We start from the raw sequence: 12,186 nt of genomic DNA on the forward strand, positions 1-12,186 counted from the left end.
AACAGAATTAGATCAATATATCAGGTCCAAGCTCCAGCCCTTATCCCCACTGTCCAAAGTGGATCACCTTGAGAATTTCAAGAATCGTAGTAAACCCACTGCACCAGCAAATGCTGAACTGCCCTCCGGAGTTCTCATGTGAAACCCAAGACAAGTAACTAATACTAGAGAAATAAATCTTGAGGCCAAGTTTCTGTATATGATGACTCATGTTACAAATTCATAAAACATGTCTGAATGAGAGTAGGGAATCGCAGAGCTGCCTCAAGAAATCCAGAAATTGAAGTGAGTGCCCTTAGAACTCCCATCACCACCTTAGAATAAAGATTCTCAGATTCTGGGCCATGACCCAGAAAACCAGAAACTTACACTGGAGTTGCAAAAAAATGACAACCTTAAGTTTTCCCTAAAGAAGTCGGATCTAAAGTAAAATGATGAGACATTCACTTAGGAAAAGCCAAGAGTCCCCAAGAGCAGGAAGATGTCCCATGTTCAGTTTGATGTGAATCCAGTCCATGGGAAGCCATGAGGCTCAAGCTTGTGTCTGTTGCTCTGGCTACTAAAGAGTAAGAAATACGTAACAGCCCCAAACCTCATGTAGCCATGTAAGAGGGAACCAAGAATAAGAAATAAAAATACCACTAGCAGTCCTGGGGGTGACACTCTTGCAAGATAGCAATGACATTAGAAGCCTCCCAAATGGTAACCCAGGCCTACCCACCCTTTCTAGGTACCACCTGCCCAGTGGCAGAAAAGGAAACATCTGCTCCTTAGGTACTGTAGCCTCACTCAGACAGCCTAAATTTAAGAGCAGGGTCCAAGTTTCTACAGCTAAGAGAAACAAGGTAATCTTTACTGAAAAATAAATAGAAAGGTCTAAACACCAAAAATATTCCTTTCCCCTTAATATTTTCAAAAGCAACTTGTGAACTTCAGAAAACTGTTCTAGAACATGGGGTGGTGAATTATGTATGGCCAATGGGTCAAATCTGGCCTGATATCTGTTTTTGTAAATAAAGTTTTATTGGAACACAACCATGCTCATTTATTTATATATCATCTATGGCTGCTTCCCTACACCAGCAGAGTTGAATAGTTGTGACAGACACCGTATGGCCCACAAAGGCTAAAATATTTACTATATGACTCTTCACAAAAAGTTTGCCAACCACTGCTTTAGAAGAACATCACATTTTCTAAAGAAGTTTATTTGAGCAATGAAGACACTAATCAATTTTAAATGATGGGTCACTCTTCACTCAATTATGCAAAAAAAAAAAAAAACTGATAGGCAAAAAGAGAAAGGCTACATCCACTCTGACTTAATCTCTAGCGAAGTAGTAGAGGCTGTTTCCTCTATTCTGAGTGTTAGTTTTCATAAAAACAACTAACTAAGTAAACTTGATGACAATTTTATGAACTATCTAAATTTAAAAACAATGAAACTTCCAGTAACAGGAGATGAGATCATAACTCCCAATATTTAGCACTGAAAATATTCAGCTCCCTAAGACATTACTGGCCATGAGAACTCTAATACTCAGTTCAGCACCCACTCAGAAGTATGCACACACACACACTTTTGAGAAAATAAGCTAACTACCAAACAGTAAGATGAACAATTTATAAGGTAGTCATGTTTCTCAAAAGAGAAAAGCCAAAGCAAAAGCCTAATTAACTCAAATGTCATTGATTTTTCTCATCAATACAAACTGAGCACTGAGAGTTGGTAAGAGTACAAAGAGGAAAGAAACACAGTGACAGTACTATCCATGAGACTGTCCCACGCACTAAGAAAAAACCTAGTAAATTAGTCTCCTAAATGGGATGACAAGAAAGCATTAAAAGTATTACATCATTTTAGAAGAACCTGCTTAGCCACAAACAATATGTCACTTACTTCCCATCATTTCCTGTTATAATTCTATTTGAAATCAATAAATATAAGCAACCAGCATTTTATTCACCCTAATGTAATACCAGTACTGCTCTAGGTGCTGTGGAAGTCCAAACTATATACAACCTAGTTCCTACCCTCAAGTTGGTTAGATGGGGAAATGAGACATACACATTTTAAAAGATAAGCAATAAAACTGGGGAGATACAAGAAGTACACAGGAAGTACCCTACAGGCTCAAAGAAGGTGTGATCACTATGGGCCTGGATGATCAGGTAAGGCTGAATTTAAGATGAACCATCAAGAGAGAGATGTGGACAACTAGGACACATCTAGGACAGGGAGAGGAGGATGAGGATGGAAAAAGAGTAGGTAATGATGGAGAAGATCTTTAAGGAGTCTTGGGAGAATGTTTAATTTATGAGTCTGACCAAAGAGCAGGGCTCACGCAGAATTAGCAGCAGCTAATCTGGTTAGGGGCCAGATTACAGTAGGCATTTCACACAAGATAAGGAGTTTACAGGCATACCTCACTGTATTGCACTTCATTCTGTTGCACTTCACAGATATTGCAGTTTTTTTACAAACTGAAGACTTGTGGCAATCCTGCGTTGACTGAGCAAGTCTATCGGCACCATTTTTCCAACTGCATTTGCTCACTTTGTGTCTCTGTGGCACATTTTGCTAATTCTCGCAATATTTTCATTATTATATCTGTTATGGTGATTGTAATTGTTTTGGGGCACTACAAACCACGCCCATATAAGACAGCGAACTTAACTGATAAATGTTGTGTGTGTTCTGACTGCTCCACCGACCGGCCATTTTCCTGCTCTCTCTCTCCCCTCAGGCCTCCCTATTCCCTGAGAGAGAGCAATATTAAAATTAGGCCATTTAATAACCCTACAATGGCCTCTAAGTGTTCAAGTGAAAGGAAGAATCATGTCTCTCACTTTAAATCAAAAGCTAGAAACAACAAGGACCTACCTTATAGCACAGGGAACCATATTCAGTACCCTGTAATAACCTATAATGGAAAAGAATCTGAAAAAGAATATACATATGTGTGTGTTTATATATGTATGCGTGTATATATATATATATATATATATATACAAAAAACTGAATCACTGCTGTACACCAGAATCTAACACAACATTGTAAAAAGGTAGAAATGATTAAGCTTAGTGAGGAAGGCAAGTCAAAAGCCAAGACAGGCTGGAAGCTGGGCCTCTTGCACCAATTAGACAAATTGTGAATGCAAACGAAAAGTTCTTGAAGGATATCAAAAGTGCTACTCCAGTGAACACACAAATGATACGAAGAGAAACAGGCTTACTACTGATACGAAGAAAGTTTTAGTGTCTGGATAGAAGATCAAATCAGCCACAACACTGCCTTAAGCCAAAGCCTAATCCAGAGCAAGCCCCTAACTCTCTTCAGTTCTATGAAGGCCGAGAGCAGTGAGGAAGCTGCAGAAGGAAAGTCTGAAGCCAGCAGAGGCTGGTTCATGAAGTTTAAGGAAATGCCTCCATTTAAAAGAAAAAAAAAAGTGCAAGATGAAGCGGCAACTGCTAATGTAAAAGCTGTAGCAAGTTATCCAGAAGATCTAGCCAAGATAATTGGCTACACTAAAGAACAGATTTTCAATGGAGACAAAACAGCCTACAGCCTTCTATTGGAAGAAGATGCCATCTAGGACTTTCATAGCTAGAGAGAAGTCAACTCCTGGCTTCAAAGCTTCAAAGGTCAAGCTGACTCTCTGGTTAGGGGCTAATGCAGCTGGTGACTTCAAGTTGAAGCCAATGCTCATTCACCATTCTGAAAATCCTAGGGCCCCTAAAAATTATGCTAAATCTACTCTGCCTGTGCCATATAAATGAAATAAAGCCTGGATGCCAGCACATCTGTTTACAACATTTTAAGCCCACTGGTGAGACCTACTGCTCAGAAGAAAAGATGCCTTTCAAAATATTACTGCTCATTAACAATGCACCTGGGTCACCAAGAGCTCTAATGGATGTGGACAAAGAATGTCACCTGCCATTTCAGTAAACAAACAATATTGTGGCCATAAAGCCATCAGCCACTGCAGCTGCCCCCCCACCCCCATGGTGCACCCTGAGGGGACTTCAGGACAGAGAGAAAGAAAATAGTGGCCCTAGGTAGTTAAGATGCATACCAAAGGAATAATTTCAATGAGCCCAAACTGTTGCAGCTTCCCATACACAGAAAGGCACTAAAATCATTAACTTGAGATGTCTGTTTTTTGATTAGCAGTAATCTTTTGATGTTCCACTACACAGTTTTGTTTTTTTCCCAGCAAAACTCCTATACATCCTCGCTCCTCCCTTACCTCTCTGGAACAGCCCCTCAGAACTGAGAAACAGTATCCGGGCTATAGTCTTCAGTAAGTCCACCGAATAAAACATAATTCTCAACTTTTCGACTGTGCATTTTTTTCAGTCAACACTGAGATGTACAACAAGATTAATGTTTGCCTGCTAACCCAAAATCCATTCTGCTGCCCACGGATCAAGGAGCAATTCCGACTTTCAAGTTTTATTATTTAAGAAATACATTTCTTAAGACTATAGCTGCCACAGACAGCGATTCCTCTGATGGATCTGGGCAAAGGAAATTGAAAACCCTCTGGAAAGGATTCACCATTCTAAATGGCATTAAGAATATTTATGTCATGGGAAGAGATCAAAACATCAATATTAATAAGAGTCTGGAAGAAGCTGATTTCAACCCTCACGGATGACTTTGAGGGGCTCAAGACTTCAGTGGTGGAAGTAAATGCAGATGTGGCAGAAATAATAAGAGAACTAAAATCAGAAGTGGAGCGCGAAGACGTGACTGAATTGCTGCAATCTCATAATAAAACTTTAATGGAAGAGGAGTTGCTTCTTATGGATGAGCAGAGAAAGTGGTTTCCTGAGATGGAATCTACTCCCGGTGAAGATGCTGTGAAAATTATTGAAATGACAACAAAGAATTTAGAATATTACATAAACTTAGTTGATAAAGCGGCAGCAGGGTCTGAGAGGATTAACTCCAATTTTGAAAGAACTACTGTAGATAAAATGCTATCAAACAACATTGCATGCTACAGACAAATCATTCATGAACTGAAGAGTAAATCAATGTGGCAGACTTCACTGCTGTCTTATTTTAACACATCGCCACAGCCACCCAAGCTTCAGCAACCACCACCCTGATCAGTCAGCAGCCATCGCATTGAGGCAGAACCCTCCACCAGCAAAAAGATTTCAGTTCACTAAAGGCTCAGATGGTTAGCATTTTTCAGCAATGCTAGTATTTTTTAATCAAGACATGTAATTGTTTTTTTAGACATAATGCTATTGCATATTTACAGACTACAGTATAGTATAAAAACCTTTACGCACTGGGAAACCAAAAAATTCATGTGACTTGCTTTATTTCAATGATCGCTTTATTGTGGTGGTCTGCAACCAAACCTGCAATATCTTGAGGTATGTTTGTACAACTGATCCTATAGCCCAGAGCTCTTAATGGAGAGTCCTCTTTTTTAATTCAGATTTTTCCAAAGTAATCTTCCTTCTAAATTTAAAAAGTTAAAATTTACAGGGCTGGTTTTTGGATGATTCAAAGTCCTCATCATCTGACAGATCAAAAGCCCTAACCAGAACTTTTCCAAAAGGAGGGAAGCCCACTTGCCCCTTCCACAGACATAAAAAACAGCTGAAAACAGATTTTTCTCAAAGGAAATCCCTACAAATAGGTAGGCAACTAATGCTCTCTTCTCCATTATTTTCTATATTTCCAAAATCCTTTATAGTGACATATAATTCTTTTAGAATGGGAAAAAAATGTTTTAGGCGCAAGTAAGGCAATCTTACATTACAATATTTAAGGTCTCTGCCGCAGAGATAGGGGAAAAACTCAATAACAAACTGTCAAGAGTATTCTTTTGGTCTACTACAAATGTGCCTATAATTTCAAATCTGCTTACTTCAATGTCTTCATTCTCTCATAAGAAAGATTCATTTTAAGGTAGATGGCTTAGTCGCCATTAGCTTAAGTGGAGACAAGAATTATGTTACGCAAAAGTATGGGTTTTTTTGACTGGAAGGGAAAGGGGTCACAGTATTTTAACATCTAATAGCTATCAGATCTTAGAAGCAAAGCCAAAAGCCATTAAAATGAACACACACTTGTTAAAGAGTCCTAGTAAACATTATATAAGCCCATCTCTCTCATTCATATTAACACACTCTTTAACTGAACAAGTAATGAAAGTTACTGTTCAAAGGTCTAACAATGAAATCAGTTCCCATAATATAAAAAAGTAACATTGATGAGTAGTTTATTATGATCCTAATAACAGGCCAGATAGACTAGTATAGCTTACCTTGGTACAAAAAGATTCTGCAGGTGTTTTAGTATACTTTGAACATATAGATTAGGCTCTTTAATAACTGGCAATGGAATAGAATCTTTCGGCAACACTAAAGCCATAATCCAGTCAGTATATACATCAACACAATATTTTACAGTCTCTCCGTCCAATGGAAGGGTCAGTCCATAGCAAATTACTTCCATGGTCCATTTTACCTAAACAAAAAAAAATATACATATAGAATTATTACACATTCCTATCTGTATATCAGTAGATTGATTTAAAATGTTAACCTCTTATTGTCAAAAACCTCTCAACTGAAGTATATTCATCTCAACATACATCAGATTAATTCTACAGAATGTACTTTCCATGTATAAGACATAATCAGGGGGCTTCCCTGGTGGTGCAGTGGTTGAGCGTCTGCCTGCCGATGCAGGGGACACGGGTTTGTGCCCTGGTCCGGGAAGATCCCACATGCCGCGGAGCGGCTGGGCCCATGAGCCAAGGGCGCTGAGCCTGCGCGTCCGGAGCCTGTGCTCCGCAACGAGAGAGGCCACAACAGTGAGAGGCCCGCGTACCGCAAAAAAAAAAAAAAGACACAGACAACGTTTCCTAAGCAAAAGATTTAAGAAGAAAATAAATTACTTATTTCTAATTAAGCCTATGTTGGCTTTCACTCCTTAAATATTATTATTGTTTGCTCTGTAAAATAAAAAGTACAGGTCATCTTGATTTTCCATAGAGATCGGAGGCACAGAAATAGAAAATTTTAGATATTTTTCTCCACTTAATTTGCATGCAGGTATGTGTGTCATTTAGGAAATCACTTACATAAATTTAATTATATTCCATTTCCAGATTATGCAACTTTAACAAACAACAGGAAGGAAGATGAACTGCCCAACTCTTATTTTGCGACTATTTTCATTGGCAAAGAAAACAATATTTTAAATGGAAGGCCAAGAACAAACAGAGGTCAGAAGGGACTGAAGCTGGGTAAGATCTTAAAAAGGCACTTGGCTGCACTAAACGAGTTCCAGCCTCCTGACCTGTCTGAATCACAGGGGCCGAGAGAAGGTGCCTGAGAGACTGCTGACCCACTGCTTGCAGTCATGAACGAATAAGGCACAATGAGAAAGGGGAAATGGCCTAATTTGCAAAAGAGGATGAAACTATATTCCAGATAATGTAGACTGGAAAGTTTAAGTGAATTCCAGACAAAACTCTGGGACAAATTACTAAGCAGATGATCAGTGAGCACTTATGAAAGGGAAGCAGGGTCACTGAGAACCAGCCTGCTCAAAAAGAACAAGTCATGCCAGACAAGCTTCATTCCTTTATTAAGAGGGTTACTATGAAGGCAGCTGACAAATGTAGAAACCTGGCACTGATTTAAAACCAGTTTCTGAGGTACTTTCATAAATATTATCTAAACATCAAAATAACTGGTGTGAGAGGGTAAACTATCCTCATTTTATTTTTATTTTTTATTTTTATTTTCTGGCCACACTGCATGGCTCGTGGGATCTTAGTCCTCCAACTAGGGATCAAACGTGTACCCCCTGCAGTGGCAGCGTGGAGTCTTAACCACTGGACCGCCAGGGAAGCGTGGAGTCTTAATCACTGGACCGCCAGGGAAGTCCCCATCCTCATTTCATACATAAGAAAACTGAAGTTTAGCAAATTAAGCAATTTGGACCATGGCACTCGTTTGGAAATGCTGGAGCTGAAAATCTAGTCTTCCAACTAGAAATCTAAAGCTATTCTCACCATGCCATTAACAGCCTTCTCTGGCAAAGGGGGAACTGGGCTTTAACAAGAAATTTGGTCCTTGTGGACAAGATGGAAAGATACAGCCCAGAAGGAGGTAGAATGGTTGGATTTGTAACTGGTCAAAATAACATGTCAGAATAGCAGTGGATTACTGTACCAAGGCCATTTTGGAAGAAGATGCCCAATGGCATGCCAAAGGCTCTGCCAAGATTTTAACTTGGAGAAAAACAGATTACATGCTGACCATTTGTAGATATCACAAAGCTAAAAAAAAAAAAAAACTAACTTGTTAAATAGAAATTCAGGATTCAAAAAGATTATAACAGCTTTGGGCTTCCCTGGTGGCACAGTGGTTAAGAATTTGCCTGCCAATGCAGGGGACACGGGTTCAAGCCCTGGTCCCGGAAGATCCCACATGCCGTGGAGCACTTACGTGTGCCGCCAACTACTGAGCCTGCACTCTAGAGCCTGCGAGCCACAACTACTGAAGCCCATGCACCACAACTACTGAAGCCCGCATGCCTAGAGCCCGTGCTTCACAACAAGAGGAGCCACCCCAATAAGAAGCCCATGCACCGCAATGAAGAGTAGACCCTGCTCGCCACAACTAGAGAAAGCCCGCGCACAGCAACGAAGACCCAACGCAGCCAAACATAAATAAATAAAATAATTTTAAAAAAAGATTATAATAGCTTAAAACTAAAGCTGAATCTAACAAGATAAATACATGTACTGAAATTTTTAACCTCAGAACTACAAAGGCTAAGGGTAGAAAATACATAACAACAATATAATATAATAGAAAGTAACATATAACAGCAATAAATGTTAAGAGTGACTATAAAAACACAGTGAAGCTGTGACAAATGAGGTGGGAAGGGGTATGGAGGGGGTGGGATTTAGCTGAACAAGAGAAAGAATTTTAAAACAGGTTGCAAGTCCCTACTTATCACAGGAAAGACCAAGGAGAAGGTATCTTTGGTAATATCTTCACACAATAGTTCAATTGTGTAATTCGAGAGAACACTGGATTCAAGACCTATTCTCTCATATCCTTTTGAGGGTAGGAAAGGAGAAAAAACAAGGGCTGCACTGAGCACCTTTATCTACTCACATGCCATCTCTTCCCAGGAGAGGGCAGAAGGAATTACAGACACCAAGAAGAGAGTGCGCAGGACAAGTCCTGGTCCTCGGGGTAAGTCTCTGCCAGGGCACTCTGAGAAGAAAATGCTCCTCAGTATGAGGGGCTTCCCCTTTGGCAACCCAGGCTCTTTGGCCCACAGAGGGTAAATAAAATACTTCCTGAGCTATAAACCTTAGTCTCCTAACTAGAGTTGTCTTATATCTAGATTAAGCCTAATCTCTCCTTCACAAGAAATCAAAATGTAAGTGAAAAACGGTGCGGTGTCTGAGAAACAGGTAAACCCAAAGCCTAAAGGTTGTATGAACGTCCTCAAGCACAGGGGACAAGTTCTAATCCCGATCTTAGCCAGACCTCATACTAGCAAGCTCTGTATCACTCCATTCTCAGGGCCCCTTCATGACTCCCCACTGGCAACTTAACTTCAGCCCCGTCCCCTGAACCCAAAAACAGAGGACCAGCTCTAGGCCAAGCCACTCCAAAAGCTCCTCATCTTTAGGAACAGCAAACACAACCCCCATTCCAACCACGTGGGCTCACAGCTATACAGACTTAGCTGCTCTGTAGCACTCTTAAACCTAGAAGTCAGACAAGGGTAGACTGGGATGGAGACAGCGGGAGAGCCTCAAGTGCAGCACACATGTGTAGCCTGAAGACAACACAAGATGGGCCTTCAGTCAGAGGCCATCTAGACGTAGGAATGAAGACCTTCCAAACACAACCTCTGAACTGAAATCTGAAGACTAAGCCTAAAACTTAGGGAAAGGGACCTGACAGGCAAGTCTCTGTCTCAGCTCACAGCTCAAGTGGAGAACTGGGTCCAGCTAGCAGGAAGTCCCAACAGCACAATGGTACAACCTAATCCTCATAACTCCCACAGACTCTGGACCCCAACCCTCAACCCAAATATGGTCAAATTAAGACGTCACACTACACTGAGCAGAAATCCACTTAAAAAGAAAATGTTAGAAAAATTATTCTTCTGTAACAAACTTATATTTTCACAGAGTAGAATGAAATGAAAAAACACTTACTTCTTTGTCAGTTTTCAACAAACTCTCACCACCAGCCGCTGAAAGGGTACCTAAGGCCTGCCCGAGAGGATGAACCACCGCATTGGCCACCTCTCGCCCAACGCTCTCTGGATAGCTGTGTAGCACACTGGTGTGGCCCTGATCATTCTGAATCACCAAATGCAGCGACCTCCACTCAGAGTACATCGTGCCGCTAAAGGACTATCCAAATGGCACCTGAAAAGACAAAAGAGAATTACAAGTCAAACTATATTGCTGCAAACTAATAAAACTTAGTAAATACATATTTACCCTACATAGCAAGATAAAGAAGCTGTAAATATATTGCCTTGAGAAGACTGAGGAAAAAAAACATTTAAATGTCTTGAGAATGTCCTAAACAGCCTCTTAGTGAGATCAGGTAGGAAAGGCAGACCCTGGGAAGCAGCTCTCTGAGCACCTCCCCAAAAGAGCCCTCAGAAGCCCAGAGTAGAGCTGGGGCAGATGATCACCGTGCAAGGGGATAAAATAATCAAATTTGGTACACTCACAGCATGAGGGAACCTTCTACATTTCATGTTCCAGAATAGAAAAAGACAGAAGAAGGGTATGCTCTAAGTAGGAAAGGGAGACAAAGGAAAGGGTTTACTCTAGGCCCCAGATTTTTCAGTCAACAGTTTCCAAGTACCTATTACTTGCTAGAAACATACCCCTGCAATTTCCCACCAATGCCCTCAAATCAGACATAAAATTCTTTGAGAATATTTCATTCTCTACAGCAGTGGCATACATTCTTCTGGTAATGGGTCCCCTGGAAGTCAACGTCCTTCAGAAAACATGTAAAGACCTGCCACTTACTGAGCAACTCATGAAATCACACAACTCTATGAAAATTAAATAATGCTATCCCTAATTCACAGATGAAAAAACTGAGGCATAGAGAGGTCTGCTGCTTCCCTGAGGCTTCACAACTATAACATGGTAGAGGTGGGTTTTGAGTCCACATCTGTTGGGCTCCAGGGACCATGCTCTTAACCATAGCATGTACTGCCCCTCACTAACCTATACATTATCCATGACATGTCCTGCTTTTCCCTATGCTGTATATTCTCCATGAAAAGATATCTAAGTCTACCATACAAATGAGAAACTTTAGCCACAGAAAACATATCTATATGAATGCAATGTAAATATTACAATCATAAATGCCATACTCATGAGTAGAATCAAGGATGGTTAGTCCTTTCCAATTAATTTCTATTAACTTTCATTTTCTACTTGCTCCGAAATCTGTTTGCCCAGCCAGCAGGGTTTAAGGATACACTTAAGCTTTAAAAAGTTCTATCCCTTAAACTAGTTTTTCTTCAAACTGGTAGCTTTGTTTAATTTTATCTTACAAAGCCTCATTCCAGCTCAATAAGTATCAGTGTTTTTCAAGAGGATATGGTCCTCCTCTGAACAAAGAGGCCCTGAAAATGGGAAGGCAGAAAGGATGCACCAGAATCGAACAAGGTACCTACAATGTGAAGGATGGGTGGATGCGACTGACTGTTAAAGTTGCCTCAATTTCCTTAGGATTTATAAGGAACCCCACTAAGGATATCCTGATGTTCCCCCTGCCCCCAGCACCACCGCCCTAAAATAAGCACTCTCAAAAACGGACAGGAAAATTTGTGGCCCTGAACCAAGATGACGGAGTAGAAGGACGTGCTCTCACTCCCTCTTGTGAGAACACCAGAATGACAACTAGCTTGCTGGACAATCATCAACACAAAGACACTGGAATACCAAAAAAGATACCCCACATCCAAAGACAAAGGAGAAGCCGCAATGAGACGGTAGGAGGGGCACAATCACAGTAAAATCAAATCCCATAACTGCCGGGTGGGTGACTCACAGACTGGAGAACATTTATACCACAGAAGTCCACCCACTGGAGTGAAGGTTCTGAGCCCCACGTCAGGCTTCCCAA

General features: G+C 40.6%; 1 protein-coding gene across 3 annotated transcripts in view; it reads right to left on the minus strand.

Annotated features, from left to right (window-relative positions):
- The window catches only part of RALGAPB (Ral GTPase activating protein non-catalytic subunit beta), a 101,381-nt gene that overhangs the window by 71,485 nt on the left and 17,710 nt on the right, over positions 1-12,186 (minus strand). For all 3 annotated transcript variants that reach the window (XM_060030791.1, XM_060030789.1, XM_060030790.1), the window contains exons 2-3: positions 10,236-10,451; positions 6,297-6,499 (exon numbers count right to left, since the gene is read on the minus strand). In XM_060030791.1, coding sequence (XP_059886774.1) covers positions 6,297-6,499; positions 10,236-10,421 — 389 coding nt within the window. In that variant the 5' untranslated portion in view covers positions 10,422-10,451. The remainder of the gene's footprint in view (positions 1-6,296; positions 6,500-10,235; positions 10,452-12,186) is intronic.

This window comes from Delphinus delphis, chromosome 15 (genome assembly GCF_949987515.2).
Source record: "Delphinus delphis chromosome 15, mDelDel1.2, whole genome shotgun sequence".
NCBI lineage: Eukaryota > Metazoa > Chordata > Mammalia > Artiodactyla > Delphinidae > Delphinus > Delphinus delphis.